Below are 20,369 nucleotides of genomic sequence, written 5' to 3' on the forward strand. Positions count from 1 at the left end.
CATACAAGGAAAAAAAACAACAGCATTTTAGCTTACACATGATTGGATGTTAAAAATTAGCAGTGCTTCCCCTCATTTCAGATCATCCGCTCAGATCTAAAAGCGACTGCACTTCCAAGTGCACGTTCAGTGCACTTGTAGTGCAGAGTGGATTTGCCTTTCGTAAATAACCCCCATAGTGTTAGACAAGAAAAAAAAACAAAAAACAAACAAGATATGGCTTGCTACACACACAGCCAGAATCAAGTTATGAGACGGACCACTCGTTCTGGTAAAAATGGCATTCGTAATGGAGATAGCACATTCGTCACGCTGTAAATTATTACATCGCTTAATTCAGCGCATAAAAAGCACGAATCGTCTCTCACCAAACTTTTACTAACACGAGGATCAGCAAAAGCAGCACAAAGGGTGGCGCCGTTGGAATTGAACTTCCCCTTTATAGTCCCGTCGTTTGTGTTGTACGTCACCGCACTTTGGTCCGGCAGGATTTGGCATGAATGTCTGTATGCAAGGCAGGTTGGAGAGGAATCACGTCGGGAAAAACATATTTTTTTTTCCTGACAGGAAAACCGGTCGTGTGTATGAGGCATTACAGGGTTATTCATCCAAAAGCGATATTCCAACTTCTTAACCACCTACCAGCTTTTTATTCCCCTCTAAATGTTTAAGTCTATCAACTTTCTATAATCAAAATGAAGAAGCCGTAATCTCACTGTTTCCCCCCCCCCCCCCCCCCCTGCTAGGACATTGTATGATGACAGTGGCATTTACTGTTGTTAGAATATACTGATCAGCATCTGCAGCCACTGATCAAGAGATGTTTTTCCAGCTTGTCCTTTTTGACACTGCAGAGCAGGAACGGCCACACACTGATCGAAATTCGGCCGATCCTTGCTGAACAGCCCAATTTTCGACTAGTGTATGGCAAACTTAAATGATCAAGTTTAAATGCCAGGGCTGCGCATGTAGATTGTGTATTTACTAGCCCCTTCCCCCGCTCTCCATCCTATGACATCCCTACAGCAGCTATGGGATAAGGAGAAGAGGGAATCCAGCTGCACTGCAGGGCAGGGGGGAGCCAAAACAAGTGGAAGCCCGGGTAGTAGGGGGAATCGGAGCAGCACAGTGATTAGGGTGTGTCCAGGCACACGCCTATGGGCACATGGTAGGTTAAAGCTTATATAGGACGAAGCATCTCCTCTCCAAATCCCATTGTTCAGGTCTGAGAATAGGTCACTTGGGCACTGAAAGCTGCACAGTAGGAGGAACGGAAGAGAGTCACTTCCATAATAAATAATAAAGTTCTTCCATAATCAGGAGTATCAAAGTTGTGCAAACTGGATGGTAGGGGAGTAGGAGAAAGGCAAGTGTCAACAGTGTAGGGAGCATGCTTTACAACGAAGCAGTTCCTTTGCCTTAAATGATCTAGGTCAGGGATATGCAATTAGCGGACCTCCAGCTGTTGCAAAACTACAAGTTCCATCATGCCACTGCCTCTCTCTGTTTGTGGCTGTCAGGGTCTTGCTATGCCTCATGGGACTTGTAGTTCTGAAACAGCTGGAGGTCCGCCAATTGCATATCCCTGATCTAGGTAAAAGTAAACCTTGATACCAATATCTTGTTTGAATAGTACAGTGATAAAAGGATCATACCTGTCTTTCATCAGCTGATAAAGATTTTCCTTCATATATTCAAATACGAAATAGAGTTGGTCATTCTCTCTGATTACCTCCTTTAATTTCACCACGTTGACATGATTAAGTTTTTTTAGGGACTGTAAAAAAAAAAAGTGTTGACCAATCTCTCCATATAAATACTGACATCTGCAATAACAGTACACAATAATTGATGGATTTCTATTTTTCTTGTTGATGTAGTGAAAAGGAATATAGAAAGTGAGTGTTATTGCAGCTCGCTTGTGCTTTGCATTTCCACGTGTACATGGCAATATATAGAATACAAGTACATTTAAATCCACGGGGTCACTGTCAATTCATCATGTAAGAGTGCTTTTTTCTTTGTCACCTGACCAGTAATATATGCTCCAAAGATCTGTTCAGGAAACACTTAAGACCGGGGACGCTATTGCTTGGTACCGCTTGGAGTCGGGTGGCTGGGGATATTTTAAAAAGCTGAGAGGTGCATCCAACTAAATGTGATTTTTAGGCAAATTTATCCTTAAAAAGGGGACTAATCAGGAAAATTGCAATTCACCTATTTGTTTGGGACCACCCCATGTAGTTACAAAGATTATTTCCTAACTCACAGCTCCTTGTTTCAGATCTTAGATGTATTATTTGCCAGTTGTACCTGGAGTGTCACCTGCTGGTGAAATTTGGTAGTGTTATTCGAACATCAAATTTCATGGAAATAAATAGACCAGTGATTCTTAAAGCGGAGTTCCAGGCTATTTTTAGTTTATTAAAAGTCAGCAGCTACAAAAAGTATAGCTGCTGACTTTTAATAAACAGCCACTCACCTGTCCCATAGTCCAGCAATGCGGCCGCACGGAGGCCTGCTCCTCTCCCCCTCCTCTCCTTGGCAACTTCATTGGAACTGTGGGAACCTGGCCGTGACAGCTTGTGGCTTCACGGCCGGGCACGCACGGTGCATGTGCGAAGACACACTGCGCTCTCGGAGTGGATAGGCGATCTTCTGGGACCTGTGCTGTGTCCCAGGAGATCGCTTAGAGGTAGGGGCTGCCTAGGGGGAGAGAAGGAGTCGCCTAGGCGGCCCTCTAGGTGTAAGGAGGAAGTGGGACAGGAAGTCCCCTTCAAAACAAAGAACCCACTCCCCCCCAAAAAAAATTACATGCCAAATGTGGCATGTAAGGGGGCGAGGAGTACTTTAAAGTATTACTAAACCCACAACAGTGAAATCAGCCTTATATGCAGTAAAGTATGTTCGTTATACTCACTGTTGAACCTAAGGGGTTAATCCTTTGCATTGTGCATAAAAGTTGTTTGATCTGTTTTCTCTGATCCTCCTCTTCTTCCACGGTCTCAAAAAAATAACCTGATATCTACAGAGCCAGTGGACAGGCTGCACATATTCAGTTTGGTGTGTATTGCTAGAGAGTTTTTTTTTTCTTGGGAGGGTGCATGTTATCATCACAGGGCCAATGAGCACTGTCCAGACAGAGTACCAGGGGATAATTAAAACTCCTCCTACAAGGTTTACTAGATACTGATAGAAGTCACAAGACTGCTATATACTGCCGATGATAAAAGGTATTTGCCGCACACCAAAACTCACGGACCGGGCAAGGAGGGCATTAATCAGAGAAGCAGCACAGAGACCCAAAGTAACCCTGGATGAGCTGCAGAGTTCCACAGCAGAGACTAGAGTATATGTACATAGGACGACAATAACCTGTACACTCCATAGAGTTGGGCTTTATGGCAGAGTGGCCAGAAGAAAGACAGTATTTTAGCAAAAAAAACAAAATGGCACGTTTTGAGTTTGGGAAATGGCATGTGGGAGACTCCCAAAATATATGCTCTGGTCTGATGAGACTAAAATTGAACTTTTTGGCCATCAAAGAAAACGCTGTGTCTGGCGCAAACCCAATACATCACATCATCCAAAGAACACCATCCCCACAGTGAAACATGGTGGTGGCAGCATGCTGTGGGGATGTTTTTCAGCAGCCGGGACTGGGAAACTGGTCAGCGTTGAGGGACAGATGGATGGTGCGAAATACAGGGATATTCTTGAGCAAAACCTGTACCACCCTATGTGTGATTTGAGGCTAGGACGGAGGTTCACCTTTCAGCAGGACAATGACCACAAACACACTGCTAAAGAAACACTTGAGGTTTAAGGGGAAACATGTAAAATGTGTTGGAATGACCTAATGCAAATCCTCAAACAATCCATGTTGTGAGGCAACACAACATGAAAAATGCCAAGGGGGGTGAATACTTTGTATGTGTGTATGTGTAAGGAAGGGGAGTGAGTCTACATGTGCCCTATACACAGAAGTACCCGGTATTTACTTTCCCTTCTGAAAAAAAAAAAAACGCTCTAGCAATACACACCAAACTAAGCATGTGCAGAGTGACTCCAAGGCTCTGTGCTATCATCAGATGGATTGGGGAAAGTAAAAGATGGGGTGGATCAGAGAACACAGGATCAAACAAACCTTTTACACAATGCGGAGGATTAGCCCCACAAAAAGGAAGCAAAAAAACTCAAGAGCTAAAACCATGGAACAGTGCATAACTTGTGATGAAATCAATGAAAAGTTACCAGTCCCAGTGCAGCTGGCCAATGGTGGGTGGACAGCGCTTGTGCCGTTTTCTGCAGACGCATGCGCAAGAGTGACTTCATCGCGGCTCTGGCCAATCACAGCGCCTGAGCCCTCCAACCCGGAAATAACTCAGAGAGACATGTCGCCGGTCACAGCAGTATGCGGGGACCGCTGCAACAGCTTCAATCTAAGGTAAGTATTTCATAATGAGCTAGTATGGGATGCAACGTCATGCTTACAATATATTAGATCCTCACAGAAAGGCATAGTTTCCTGACATAGCCCTACATCTGTGTTTGAGGAAATAAACAAAAGAAATGCAGTAAAAGCACATTGCGTGTCCACATATCACTATATAATTAATAGTAGATGTTCTAGTTAAACACAAACTATAAGAATCCCCAACTAATATACAGTTCCTTATAAAATATTACCTTCACTTCTTTTAAATTCATACATTCGTCCCAAGAATAGAACTTCCTTTTCATCCTGTAGAAAAAATCGAAATAATACAATTTTTTTTAAATAGAAGTGCATTTCTAAAAATAGAACTATATTAAAAAAAAAAATTCCCCCCATTTTGGATAGTAAAAGAGTAAGGGAGGGTTATAACCCCTGTCAGATTTTTTTAGCCATCTCTGCCTCATTGCGGGGATTTCCCTTCACTTCCTGTCTCATAGCCAAACAGGAAGTGAGAGGATTTTTTTTGCAAATTAAGGTAATTCCTTGGGGGCCCTCCAGGTCACCAGAACTAGTGTCCTCATTGAAAGATTTCCCCTCTATTGCATTTCTGGGGACAACCCAAAATTTGGGATTTTCTTTTACTTTCAATGATAATAGTAAACAGGACAACTAGAGAGGGTGAAACTCTCTTATGGGGGCACAGACAGCAATGAAAACCTGTCCGCAGACCCCCACAACCACTGAGCCAGGGGTGTGGGGAAGAGGCCCTTGTCTTAATTAACATAGGGACAAGGTGCTTTGGGGGTGGGGAGTGCAGAGCCCCCTGCCCCAAAGCACCCATCCGATGTTAAGGGCACGTGGTCTGGTATGGTTCAGAGGGGCATTCGCTCGTTGAATTTTGTCATGGGTTCACCTTAAAATCCATACCAGACCAGAAGAGCCGGGTATGCATGGGAGGGTGGAGATCCCACACTGCTTTTTCATTAATTGTTCAATATTTTTTTTATACATTCAGCTGTCAGTGGGGAAACCTGGTGACAGCTGATGAGTGATTGTTTTTTTAGGATGCCGCAGCCAGCTTCCAGGGCCCACTCCTTAAAAACCAGATATTCATCACCAGAATTTAAATAGATAATTTTTAGACTGATTCGAGTTCCAAACGTTCCTAAAATTTGGAATTCGTTAGAAGACGAATATGTGAAACAAAGTTAAAGGGGTTGTAAAGGTTAGTTTTTTAATGTCTAATTAGCTTGCTATAAGCTAGTGCATTGCTATTTTACTTACCTGTTCCTTCGTTTTCCACTCAAAACGTCATTAATCATTGTTTAAAAAAGTCATTCCCTGTTCCTCTTCCTTCAGCTTTCCACCAGCATCCGAGCCGTTATGTGGGGGATGTATAGTAATAAGGGGGCGCTAATAATAAGTGATGAATAAATTCTAACGTGAGAAAATATGGTAACTATAAGGTCAACAATGCAATAGTGATTTAAAGTGCAAGTGCTTAAAGGAGTTGTAAATAAAAATATTTTTTTTTTGCTGAAATTACTGTTTACTGGGTATAGAGACATAATAGTTAACTGATTCCTTTTAAAAACGATTAAAAATAGATGAATATCAATCATATAATGTACCTGTAGTTTCTAGTTTCGTTTTTTGCATGTTGTTTCCTGCCTCTCTGCTGTACAGAGCCACAGAGCCAATACAGGGCAGTGATGGTTTGGAAAACGAAACTGATTGGTGCTGTGGGGTTTTAGACACACAGTAATCACACCTCCTTGATTAGTGACCACAGAGAGAAAGCTCCCAGCACTGTGGTTATCAGGAAACAGACAACCAGGAAGTGTGGAGATCAGAGAAGAATTACAGCAACTTGAGAGCAAAAACGAACAATGAGGACATGAAAACCGCACTGCAAACCCTTTAAATGATAACAACGTCAAAAAATAGGTGCAAACAGGTCCAAAAAAATGCAGCAATGGTGACTAAATGATAAGGATTGGTAAGTCCATACATCAAACGGTTAACTTGAGAGTAGACACCATCACCACGGAACAGGTATGAAACTGGCGACACCCGGTGAGAAGTAGAGGTAAGTGCCTACTTAAAGCGGTAGTTCACCCTCACTCACATGATTTTACCATCGAGACAGGCATTGTAGCGCGAGCTACAGTATGTCTGTCCCGATTTTTTTAACCCCGGACTCACCTTGTAATCGTACATTGTAGATTTCGGCTCCCGCGGGGAATGGGCGTGCCTATGGAGAGGGAGGATGATTGACGGCCGGCCCTGGCACGTCACTCTCCCCGAAGACAGCCGGAGTAGGTCTCGGCTCTTCACGGCGCCTGCGCACAGGCTATGCGCAGGCGCCGTGAAGAGCCAAGCCTATTTCGGCTATTTCCAGAGAAGCGTGACGCGCCAGAGCCGGCCGTCAATCATCCTCCGTCTCCATAGGCACGCCCATTCCCCGGTATCTTCGATGTACGAGTACAAGGTGAGTACGGGGGTAAAAAAATCGGGACAGGCATACTGTAGCTCGCGCTACAATGCCTGATTTTATGGTAGAAGAAAAAAAAAAATTTTTTTGCGTTCATAGGGTGAACCCCCGCTTTAACCACTTACCCCCCGGACCATATTGCTGCCCAAAGACCAGAGTACTTTTTGCGATTCGGGACTGCGTCGCTTTAACAGACAATTGCGCGGTCGTGCGACGTGGCTCCCAAACAAAATTGGCGTCCTTTTTTTCCCACAAATAGAGCTTTCCTGGTGCCTCCATGGCAGCATACCAATGGTCATGGCTCCGCCCCCGACCGACCCACAGGACCTATTAACTCTCTAATAAAAGGAGTAATTCCCCCCCAGTTAGGCATTCTTTTTTCTGTCCTCATCCCCGCAGGATCACGCGTCAGCCCTACCTCACCGTCTTATGGTGTACCGTTGCAGGTTCATGCTCTCCTGCAGAATGGAGTCCTATCGCTTGGGTTGCTAAAGGCACCAGATAAGTATAGGAGCCCTTTTTTCTGTGGATCTTTTTTTGGCAATACACACACTTGTAACCTCCAGGAGCTTCTCCTCTCCTCGTTAGGTGCACAGGCTGACTGTCCTAAACATACATTTCCCCAGTACAAGCCACATACAGGAGCACAGCCTCATCTGAGGTACTTTACCTGACCCCCGCCTCCCCAGCCTCCGCTCGTCGCTCGGTACGGCAGGGAGAGGGGGAGCGGATCAGCTGTTTCCCCTGCTTGCGGCTCCACATGCTGTCGGCGCTTCGCGCGCGTCACGGAGCTCAGCATCGTCATCTTGGTGGGCGGGGCCTCAGCGGCGCGGCGGCGCATGCGCGGTACGTCGCGGGCGGCCATCTTGGTGCTCTCATCTACTTAAGGCAGCCTGTTGCCTCATTTGAGGGCAGGCTGTCTTGAGGGAAGCATCTCTCCACCTCTCCTGCTCTGATCATGGACCCCTGTCAGGGTAAGGCTAATTTTCTTATCAGAGGAATATTACTTTTAAAAAAAAAAGAAAAAGGAAAAAGTGAGAACCATCCTTTCTTTTAATGGATTGCTGTGCTTGTGTATATATATGTATATGTAGGTGCGTGTATATGTGTATGTATATATAATACTTAAAAATCGCAATAAGCGTTTATTGATTGGTTTGCGCAAAAGTTATAGCGTTTACAAAATAGGGGGTATTTTTATGACATTTTTATTAATATTTTTTTTTACTAGTAATGGCGGCGATCAGCGATTTTTTTTTCGGTATTGCGACATTATGGCGGACACTTCGGACATTTTTGACACATTTTTGGGACCATTGGCATTTTTATAGCGATCAGTGCTATAAAAATGCATTAGATTACTATAAAAATGCCACTGGCAGTGAAGGGGTTAACACTAGGGGGCGGGGAAGGGGTTAAGTATGCCTGGGTGTGTTCTTACTGTGGGGGGGGGGGTGGCCTTACTAGGGGAAACACTGATCTTCTGTTCATACATTGTATGAACAGAAAATCAGCATTTCCCCTGCTGACAGGACCGAGAGCTGTGTGTTTACACACACAGCTCCCGGTCCCCGCTCTGTACCGAGCGATCGCGTGTGCCCGGCGGCGATCGCGCCCGCCGGGCACATGCACGGGAGTCGGGGGCGAGCGGGGGGCGCGCGCGCGCGCCTCCGGCGGCGCGCGTGCGCCCCTAGTGGCGGAAAAAAGGCAGGACGTCATATTACGTGGTCTCGCCTAGGAGAGCCACCTTGTGGACGTATTATGACGGTGCGGCGACGGCAAGTGGTTAACAGACCACCATGACCCTTCGTTTTAAAAAAGGATCAGGTGGAGCTTTAGTACAGTTGGAGGCCTAAGGTCTGTACTGGTACCTGGATGGGACTGGCCAGGAATGGACTCCAACAAAAGAAATTACCATGGATAAAATGAAGAAAAAAAAGGGCCATAGTGAAATTCTGCGATTTATTGTAAAACAGATTAAAAACAAAAGCCAAATGGCCACTTACTTGTGCAAGTGCCGAGACCTTGGCACTAAGGAATCAAGCGTGTTACAGCTAGATGTGACGTGGAGCACAGGCCACACTGCATCTCACTCTTGTGGGTAGGTGTAGCGTGCGTTCCACCGCCTCTCTGTGCCAAATCCGGAAGTAGCTGAACGTGACCAGGAATGCCTCGACGTACGTTTCATCTAGTGATGTCGTCAGGAAGCTGAGCCGTTATGCTTGGTGGAAAGTGATCGTGCTCGCTCCCTCGCTTGAACTACAGCCCTGCGTGAAGACGCTGTGGACGTTTTACAGGCACGGAGGCAGGGGATAAGTGGGCGTGTCTAGACGCTTTTAAACTCTGCCTTCCGTGCATTGGTTTAAGCTTTACTGGCCCACCTTAACTCCGCCCCTTGCTGCTTTCAGTTAATGGGCGGCGTGTGGACGAGAACGTTGCTCGTTCTCATTAGGTGAAAAACGGCAATGCGCATGCGCAATGCCGCTAAGCCTAATGGGAAATGTAGTTCCGTGCTTGCCGTGACGCCGCTTTAATGCACGCACACCGCAAACCTGGAAATAGGGGAGAGAAACGATAGAGGAAAGCAGGAGGACGAAAAACAGTACTATTTACAAAGGTAATTAAATCAATTTAATGGAAGTGATAAAATGTTTCTATATCTCTATATAACAGAGATTGATTATAGGATAAAACATTTTACCTTTACAACCCCTTTAAACGAATTCAATGACATTCGTTACCAGTTCATTCGGAGATTTGCATACATCTCAATCTCTAACCAAAATGTCTACCTTTTTTCGTTCAGGCCGCTGGGTGAATGAATAAAAACTGTGTGTACTAAGCTTCAATCCTACTGTCATTTTCCAGGGAAGGTTTGAATCTAATTGAGTGCTGTGAGGCAATAAAGACAGTTCATATGAAAGTCACATTGATAACATTGCTTATGCATAATGGAAACCAACACAATACTGGCAACATCACCGTTCCTTCTCCAAAGTCGACTTACTTTTTGATGGCTACTAGTTCTCCAGACTCATTGCTTTTCCCCATCAGCACATTTCCGTACGTGCCATCTCCAAGCTGTTTCATTGTTGTGTATCGATTCATTTTGAATCTATTTTAAATTCTTGGATGCTAAAGGTCTGTGGTTGTAAAACAGCCACCAATAACAGTCTGATAGTTTATTCGGAGTCGGTTCATAAGAGCATTTTGTGTCACTGTTACCGGTGAAGAGTTAAAATGACATGACGAAGATAGAAAAAAGGCAAAGGTCCAGTGATTCTGCCATTCCAAATGATATCTGAAAAAAGAAAAAGAAAAAAAAAAGTCAGCATATTTTCTTTTTGTTTGATTTCTTACAAATATCAAACAATTTTCACCTAATTTGGCCATTTTTATTTGTATGTCTGTAGGCCTTCTTGACCATGGCAGAAACCCTCTACTACATGGAAGAATAGATGGCTGGATTGGATATGTCCTAGACCATTGGTCTCCAAACTGTGGCCTGGATGCTGGATGTGGCCCTTTGCTTGCATTTATATGGCCCTTGGGGCACTATTTCATCCACTGACAGCAACCATAGGGCACAATTCCTCCCAATGACACCAACAATGAGGCATTTTTATAAAAAAAAATTTTTTTTACTACTAATGGCGGCGATCAGCGATTTTTTTCGTGACTGTGACATTATGGCGGACACTTCAGACAATTTTGACACATTTTTGGGACCATTGTCATTTTCACAGCAAAAAATGCATTAAAAATGCATTGTTTACTGTGAAAAAGCCAATTGCAGTTTGGGAGTTAACACAAGGGGGCGCTGAAGGGGTTAAGTGTAACCTCATTTGTCTTTCTAACTATAGGGGAGTTTAGCTTTAGGTGTGACGTCATTGATTGTGTTTCCCTATAAAAGGGAACACGCGATCAATGACGGCGCCACAGTGAAGAACGGGGAAGCTGTGTTTACACACAGCTCTCCTGGTTCTTCAGCTCCGGGGACCGATCGCGGGACTCCAGCGGCGATCAGGTCCGCGGTCACGGAGCTTCGGACCGGGTCGCGGGCGTTACGACTGGGCACTTAAGAGGACGTACCTGTACGTGCTTGTGCCCAGCCGTGCCATTCTGCCAACGTATATGTGCAGGAGGCGGTCCTTAAGTGGTTAAGGAGATATTGGTTTAGGAGATATTTGCAGAAAATCAGGCACCGATGTCTACGGCGCAGGCGCGCTAAGCACGCCGGGTCTTGAATGGGAGCTTGCCCGGAAAGTGCCATAAATGCACGCATGCGTGGGGATCGTGCCGGTTCCGCAGGCATGCGCGTGAGTGACGTCATCGACGCTTGCGGACAGTCACAGCCCCGGAGTGGCGATACCAGGAAGTCACTCTGGGTATCATGGCGGCGGCGGCGGAGAAGAGGAACGAGGGTCGGTGCGGGTTCTTCGATCTAAGGTAAGTAATTGATAATGAGCTAGTATGCTAGTCATACTAGCTCATTATGCCTTTGCCTTGTAGGTTTTTTTTGGGGGTATACAACCGCTTTAAAATATGAGCTCTGGTAGAATAAAATATAATATTCCATATACAAAAAAAAATGCAAACACAAAAATGTTACACAGAATTACATATCAAAATGCATCTGTATGTATACAATACTGACGCGTTTCGACCCATATAAGCAGGGTCTTCTTCAGAGGATTGGGTTGCTGTAAAACGATTATATAATGCATTTGAATTCTTTACCAAGGTTAAATATTAGTGGTAAAAAATACATTAGTATATAGTTACCAAAGAAATGTATTGGAAAAGATCTCTCTAGCTAGAGTTCCTCTAAAAGCCTTCAAGAGATGCCATAGGCTCCCCCGCCACTCAACATTCTGGGCGGCAACGTCACTAAACTGTGTGCGGCTTACAAGGAGTCACACTGTAGAAAAGACCCTCTCTGGGGGTGTGCACAGATGGATGGCGATTCGCGGCGGTTTTCCTGTCGGGAAAACTGCCATGGAGCATACACACGGCCAGTTTTCCCGGCCAAAAGCTGTCATGGCAGGTTTCCCGACGGGAAAACTGGTTGTGTGTACGAGGCTTAAATTCACCCTAACACTAAAATCTCTGCATCTACAGACATCCACACTCTAACACTAACCTATCTAGCCGTGTATAGAAGAAATCAGTATACATAGCTTTTTGAAGCCGATCTGATCCAGTCTCCATCGGCAGAAGCTCTTCAGAGGTGAAATGGAATGGAAGGTGGCGTCACTCATAGACTTACTATGGGGTCTCCATTGTCAGCTGTGTCCTCTTTACCTGCCTCCACAGTGAAGCCGCAGATGACAGCTCAGCGTGGGATCAGGTTGGATCGGCTTAAAAAAAATGTATGTATACCAATTTCTTCTTTACAGGGTTAGATAGGTTAGTGTTAGATAGTGGATATCTGTAGATGCAGGCTGGTCTTCTCCTTTAAAAGTAGAAGTCCAGCCTGAGCTTTTTAGGCTAGGCTTCTCCTTTGGGCCACAGGAGTCTGATTCGTTTTGCACTCCTGTGACCAGTTTTCAGCAGAGAACGGTCTGAAGTCCGCTGACCTCACTGCAATCAGTCGAGGCAACGCGTCATCCCAACTTCCAAGTCTGGATCCGTCAGTTGCCTCGATTGATAGCAGTCTCAGCGAGCTGGTGAGACAGCTGCTCCCCGTCCCTCCACGGCTCAGCGCTCCAATGAGTGTGGAGAACTAGAGCAGAAGCGATGCTGACTGACAGTCAGCATCTCTCCGCTCAGGGGGAGTGAGAACCGAGCCATCGGCGGTGTTTGGTGGCTCGGGTCTCAGTGCAGAGACGCTGGGGGACAGATGCAGCATCAGTTTGATGCTGCATCCACCGAGGTAAAAAAAAAAAACAGACTTCTCTTTTAACCCTCGCAGTATATGAAAGGGGGAGCTCCAATTCAAGGATAGAATTATTTCCGTGGAGTTTAGCTTTGACTTTAAAATCAGGACTTCTACATTGGCAGATAGGACTGTGCTGTGTGACAGAGCTGTGTAAATCTCAGAAATGGATGGAAAGAAATACAGGCAGGTAATGCGGCTCCCTTATAACTATTTGATCTGTGTATTCGGAGAGATACAGCCCACTTTTAGGAACCACTGATCCAAATAGCTCTGCCATTAGCAAGTGCAGTTTAGCAATACAAATAAACAAGACAGGCGCTCAGATGACAATTGCCAAGCTACCCTGAAAAACAAATCACACCAAACCAAAAACACATTCCAGCCATTGTTTAAAAAGTCTGTCACCAACGGAGTGATGAAGTGTTTATGTTTATTTACACAACCAACGCAAGAGATTTATCAATCATTCAAGGTACAGAGAGAGCAAGAATGGAATAATATTTGGTTTACTAGAGCTGGACACACACTAATCACATTTTCCTAAAGATGGCGATTGAAATTTGGCCATGCCAACAGGCACCGGCTGAATTTTCCATCCATGTATGGGCACTGTGTTTGATTAGAAGTCAATCTACCAATCATTTTCTCTTCAACCAGCCTGATGGAAAAGATCTGCTCAATCAGCATTGCAGGCTATCGCCAGCAGCGCTGATCAGTGTATTGTGAAGGTGGGGAACACTCCCCACTGTCAGAGTACAAAGACACAGAGGGGTGCTTTCCCCAATGCACTTTGACCCTTGGTTCACAACTATGCAGTCCACATTGTTACCTTTGTGACACATTCATGCGTTTTCAGCTGCTGCATTTTTTTTTTTTTAAAGAGTCAGGGACTTTTTTTCAAGGATTGCGTTTTTGGTGCAATAGCATCTTAAGCTGGCCATAGATGGGAGAAGAAGGTTCTAAAAAAGTTCATTTGCTTTTCGATGTTCATTTTTGACCGCAGTGACAAGAAGATTAAAAGGTATTTTTCTCGATTGAACGAATTTCTAACAGTGAATGTGAGTTTTGTTCAGTCAATTTCAAAATCAAATGAAAAAAAGCAAACAACATTTCTCAAATGACAAGCAAATGTCCTGAGAACATTCTGCGAATTTTCGTACAAATTTCCCTAAGATTTTCTTAAGAACTTTCATTTGAAATTCTGTCTATCTATGGCCAGCTTTTATGACTACAAAGGACAACATGGGTGGTTATTTACGAAAGGCAAATCCACTTTGCACTGCAAGTGCACTTGCTGTAGATCTGAGGGGAAGATCTGAAATGAGGGGAAGCTCTGCTGATTTTATCATCCAATCATGTGCAAGCTAAAATGTTTTTTTTGTTACTTCCTTGCATGTCCCTCTCGTTTCTACAGCGACTGCACTTGCAGTTCAAAGTGGATTTGCCTTTCGTAAATAACCCCCATAGTCTATAAATGGAGACGCTGAAGTTTGCAACATCACAAATCCCCACACCCGAATCTAAAGAAGGGGGAAAAAAAAAAACTTCAGCTTTGGCTCTCACGCTACTACACCTCAGTCAGATATTTCAATTCATCTGAACCATTAAGTTCTGTAAGGAACTTGGCTAATTCTGTTCTTTCCAAAGAACCGATTTTTCAAGATTCTGCTCCAAAAAACATGAACAGATCCTCAAACTACAAATGTTCGAAGATGAAGGGAAAAACAAGTGTAGATGGAGAGTGAGCAAAAAAAACTGAAAAATGTATACACTGAGCAGAACAATAAGAAATAAAAACTGTTATAAATATTTCTTACATAGAATAAAATGATAGCGATAATGATAGCTGCTCTCTCTAAAAGTTTGTTTCTCCAATGTGTCATTTGAAAGTTTTTGATTTGGTCCAAGATGTAAATAGATTTAATAAAAATATCCTGAGACAGCATTCCTCTCAGGATGACCAATGAACACTAGATATAGATTTATCTCTGCAATGTGATGATGGTCTATGGAAGTGGTCTCCAAACTGTGGCCCAGGAGCTGAATGAGGCCCTTTACATGCTGTTATCCGGCCCTTGGGGCATTATTACTTCTACTGCTATAAGACACTATTCCTCCCACTGACACCAACAATGGGGCACTATTCCTCCTAATGATAGGGCACTATTGTTCCTAATGATAGGGCACTATTCCTCCCTCTTATACCAAATGTGGTGATGTTTAGGTCCACTGATGCTAGGAAAATGTCCACTCCCGCTGGACACAGTCCAGCCCCCCTAAAGTCTGAAGGGCAATAAACTGGCCCTTTGCCTACAGAGTTTGAAGATCCCTGGTCTATGGCATGCAGTAATATTTGCAGTTTTAGGGAACTCTGCTGCAGACTCTAGTTTACCATCTGTACATATTTCCAATGAAAGAGACAAATATTTCTATCTGCTCCAGTCACAGAGCAAAGCTGTTGATTGTTTTCAAGAGACCGTAAAACAGGTGTTTAAAAAAAAACAAAAAAAAACGGCAGCAGGTTTACTACCGCTTTTAAAAAGGTTAATGACATCATGCGAATGGAGGAAATGTTAGCTCTCGATTCTGATACCTACAATAAATTCAGATCCCTATGGCTTTTATGAATTCATTATTCTTCCTCTGATTCCTTGAAAACATTGCTGACACCTCAAGTTCAACCCTAATGCTCTGTCCAAATACTCTTTGCACAATGATGACGCCATGGCCCGCTTGGCTCTCGGTTCTTCCTTCCCCCCTCCACCACCCTTCTTTCTCCTCTTTTTCCTCTCTTCTTTCTTACTTTTTCTCCTTCTCTCTTTTATAATAATCAGTTTTAGTTATACTGCTTCATGTTTTCTCAGTCTTCATTGTTCCTCTGTACCACACACTGTTAACAACCTGACATGGGAAACAAACTCAGTAGACTCACGTTGAGACCCCATTGTGCTGAATTTCAGACAGTATTATCTGATTTGTTTCATCCTATTCTGTAGAACTCTGATATTTACATGTATTGTATAATTATTATTTTTTTTTTATTTCTTCTCAATACTGAAATTAATAAAAAACATATTTACCTCTAAAAAAGGTATACCAAATTTTGTTACTACATATTGGAAATAATATGTCAGCATAATTAACATTATCCAGAATACCCTATATGCTCGAGTATAGCCGACCCGAATATAAGCCGAGGCACCTAATTTTACCACAAAAAAAAAAAAAAAAAAAAGGGAAAACGTATTGACTCGAGTATAAGCCTAGGGTGTCCATCTGCATGCCTTACTGTGCCCATGACTAGACTTACGTTTAACATGGTAGTCTATGGAAGGGGTGCCTGGCTTTGAAATATCAGTGCTCCCCGGCCGTTGATCCTCTGGACAACAAACTTTGTACACTTGTAGAGGAAGAGTAGGCCTATATATGTGCCAAGTTTGGGGTTCAGGGGACCAATGTCCAGCACCAGGTCCCCAAAGTCCGGGAGATCAGGCGCAAAAAGGTGACTTGAGTATAAGCCGAGGGGGGCATTTTCAGCACAAAAAAACTGTGCTGAAAAACTTGGCTTATACTCGAGTATATACAGAAACCTTTCCGATTCTATATACAGATCCAGTGCTTCGGGGCTTAGATTTCTTAGACAGAAATCTTTGATTTCAACGTCCAAAAAAGAGAAGAAAACTTGGTTATCGTCAGGGGCTATGATCTATAATCATCAATGATCATAGATGTGAAATTGGTACATGCAGGTATTGCATTTATCCCCCAAAAAACTAGAGAGGGGAAAGCTTGCGTCTCAGGAGGGACAATACCTATTAATAATTTCATCAAATGTGGAACCAAAAATTGAATCTATCTTATAGCTTGTTCTCAACGTAATGCGCAGGTGCCGGCCGGTGGAGGGGAAGGAGAAGAGTGGACACACATTCGCTCTCCTCCCCTTCTTGTTGTGACCTGGAAAGCAACGTCTATGATGTCACTTCCAGGTCAGCCTCTGTGTGTCCCCGGCTAGCATAGTCAGGAAGCAATATTTTGCAATGCGATCTGCATTGCAAAACATTCAGTGGAGCCCAGAGGAGACATGCAGGGTCTAAAAATCATAACATTGGAGGCTTTTTATCCCCTATGTAATGAAAAAAACGAATGAAAGTAAAAATATTTTTTTGCAAAAAAATAGAATTACACCCAAGCACATCAAATTTACTGCATAATTTTTTTTTTAAACCCCCCACCTACATATAAACACACGTATAAATTTAAAAACATGCGTCAGGGATGCCTATGCATGAAAATGTTGATTGCGATACACATCACCGTGCACCAGTGGCGGAATTTTCATGGTCGCAACAGTCGCAGTTGCGACTGGGCCCTGTCAGTCCGGGGGGCCCGTCATCTCAGAGGCGGCACTCTAATTAGGAATGTCCCCCCAATTGGTGTCCCCAGGGCCATCTCTAACGCGGGACAAAAGGCTGCGCTGGCCGCAACTAGTTTTTCCTGGCCAGGGGCGGAACTGACTGACCACTTTCACTGTCCGAAGGTCTCATGGTCAGTGGACGTTTGCACGTACTCCCCTCCCCTGGCTCCCCCCCCTTCAGCCGCGCTCTGCAAGTCTCCTGATATGTGCAGAGCGTGTATAATGGCTGCAGCAGTCGTGCCTTCTCTGCTCTCTCCTCCGATGGACCGACGGTCGCAGAGCTGGCGCCTGACAGTCATCGAGGAGCCAGTCTGCCACAGCCTACAGGTACTGTCTAATGGTCCTGCCCGACACTGACAGCATCCTGTAGTGTAGTAATGCCACCTCCCGAGCAACCCACACACACAGCCCTGGTATTATGCCATCCTCTGGCATATGATGTCACTTACTGACCCCCTGCCATAATCCTCCTCATCATCCCTTGTTCCTGGCATACCACCACCCTACTTCCTGTCATCATACTTCCCACTGTCAGCTCCTTCCACCCACTTCCTGTCATCTTCATCCCCCCTGCACCGCCAGCTCCTTCCACCCGCCCCTTGTCCTCCCCCTGCACCGCCAGCTTCTTCCACCCGCCCCTTGTCATCTTCATCCCCCTGCACCGCCAGCTTCTTCCACCCGCCCCTTGTCATCTTCATCCCCCCTGCACCGCCAGCTCCTTCCACCCGCCCCTGTCATCCCCCCTGCACCGCCAGCTCCTTCCACCCGCTTCCTGTCATCTTCATCCCCCTGCACCGCCAGCTTCTTCCATCCGCCCCTTGTAATCTTCATCCATCTGCACCGCCAGCTTCTTCCACCTGCCCCTTGTCATCTTCATCCCCCCTGCACCGCCAGCTCCTTCCACCTGCTTCCTGTCATCTTCATCCCCCTGCACCGCCAGCTTCTTCCACCCGCCCCTTGTCATCTTCATCCCCCCTGCACCGCCAGCTGCTTCCACCCGCTATCTTCATCCCCCTGCACCGCCAGCTCCTTCCACCCGCCCCCTGTCATCTTCATCCCCCCTGCACCGCCAGCTCCTTCCACCCGCCCCCTGTCATCTTAATCTCCCCTGCACCGCCAGCTCCTTCCACCCGCCCCCTGTCATCCCCCCTGCACCGCCAGTTCCTTCCACCCGCCCCCTGTCATCTTCATCCCCCCTGCCTCGCCAGCTCCTTCCACCCGCCCCCTGTCATCTTCATCCCCCCTGCACCGCCAGCTCCTTCCACCCGCCCCCTGTCATCCCCCCTGCACCACCAGCTCCTTCCACCCGCTTCCTGTCATCTTCATCCCCCTGCACCGCCAGCTCCTTCCACCCGCCCCCTGTCATCTTTATCCCCCCTGCACCTCCAGATCCTTCCACCCGCCCCTGTCATCCCCCCTGCACCACCAGCTCCTTCCACCTGCTTCCTGTCATCTTCATCCCCCCTGCACCGCCAGCTCCTTCCACCCGCCCCATGTCATCTTCATCCCCCCTGCACCGCCAGTTCCTTCCACCCGCCCCCTGTCATCTTCATCCCCCCTGCACCGCTCTGCCAGCGTCCTACTACCCCACCCCGTCATCTTCATCCCCCACTACCAGCTTCCTACCGCCCCACCCCCCCCATCGTCATCCCATCTGTACACCATTGCCAGTTTCTTACCATCCCACCCCTTGTAATCTTCATCCCCATGTACTCCTCTGCCAGCTTTCTACCACCTTACCCACTATCATCATCATCCCTATACCTCCCACCTCTGACATCCTACTACCCTGCCTCCTGTCATCAACATCCCCCTGTAGCCCACCTCTATCAACCAACCACCCTACCCCCATCATTATCATCTCCCTGTACCCCACTGACAGCTTCCTACCACCCCACCCGCTGTCATCATCATCCCCCTTTGCTGACATCCACTCCGCCCATTGTCATCAACATCCCTATCATTCCTCTCTACCCCACCTCTGGCCTCCTACCACTCCACCCCTGTCGTCATCATCATCCCCCTGTACCCCTTATCTGGCATCCTGCCACCCTGCCTCCTGTCATTATCATCCTCATCCCTCCTGTACCCCACCTCTAGTATCCTATCACCCTACTTCCTATCATTATAGGGGAGATATGATCTCAGCCTCTCACCTCAATGCTGCCACATCACCCCAAACTGCATCCTGTCATCCAACCAACTTTAACTCAACATTTGCATCACACACCACAATACTGCCCTGTCACCCAGTGAGCGGTAATGATGTGCTGTAACCTCTCGCAACAAATCAGTGAGTGATAATGATAAGCAGTAACCCATAGCAACCAATCAGTGAGCAGTATACATTTGCAGTAACCTCTAGCAACAAATCAGTGAGTGATAATGATAAGCAGTAACCTATAGCAACCAATCAGTGAGCTGTAATAATGTGCAGTAACCTCTTGCAACCAATCAGTGAGCGGTAATGACGTATAGTAACCTCTATCAACCAACGGGTAAACTGTACTTGAAGAGGGTGGCAGCGGTGGTACTTGAGGGGGGTTGGCAGTGGTGGTGCCATCCTCTCCCACCACCCGTGCCTCTTACTGATCCCATCCCCCCACCACTGATCTCATCCCTATCCCCCTATTACTCTTCTACAAGAGAGGTGATGGGGGCAAAAGGGATGAGATCAGTGATGGAGGGATGGGATCAGTAAAAGGCACAGGTGGTGATGGGAGAGTATAGCACCATCACTAAGGATGAGCTCCGGCGTGTTTGCATAGAACACGTGCAGAGCCCGCCAGGAAGTCAGCACCCGCGCTGCGCTAATCACAGCCAGGCAGACATTTCCCGATGCTCGGCTGCAGAGATCGGGAAATGTCTGCCTGGCTGTGATTAGCGCAGCGCGGGTGCCGACTTCCTGGCGGGCTCCGCACGTGTTCAATGCGAACACGCCGGAGCTCATCCTTAACCATCACTGCCGCTGCAGCCACCCCCCCCCCCCTTTTACTTTGTTGTACAGTGTAGAAAAATTAAGTATCAAAATCAGGCTTTTCAGGGGGGGGGGGGGGGGGGCCTTCATGATATCTTGCACCGGGGCCCTGAAGTCTCTAGTTACGCCACTGCTGTGCACGCCAGAGCGAGAGCGGTAATTCTA

General features: G+C 46.0%; 1 protein-coding gene across 3 annotated transcripts in view; it reads right to left on the bottom strand.

Annotated features, from left to right (window-relative positions):
- MAK (male germ cell associated kinase) overlaps positions 1–20,369 on the bottom strand; it is a 98,324-nt gene that overhangs the window by 54,816 nt on the left and 23,139 nt on the right. For all 3 annotated transcript variants that reach the window (XM_040353714.1, XM_040353715.1, XM_040353716.1), the window contains exons 2-4: positions 9,940–10,233; positions 4,690–4,744; positions 1,656–1,777 (exon numbers count right to left, since the gene is read on the bottom strand). In XM_040353714.1, coding sequence (XP_040209648.1) covers positions 1,656–1,777; positions 4,690–4,744; positions 9,940–10,040 — 278 coding nt within the window. In that variant the 5' untranslated portion in view covers positions 10,041–10,233. The remainder of the gene's footprint in view (positions 1–1,655; positions 1,778–4,689; positions 4,745–9,939; positions 10,234–20,369) is intronic.

This window comes from Rana temporaria, chromosome 5 (assembly GCF_905171775.1).
Source record: "Rana temporaria chromosome 5, aRanTem1.1, whole genome shotgun sequence".
Classification (NCBI taxonomy): Eukaryota; Metazoa; Chordata; class Amphibia; order Anura; family Ranidae; genus Rana; species Rana temporaria.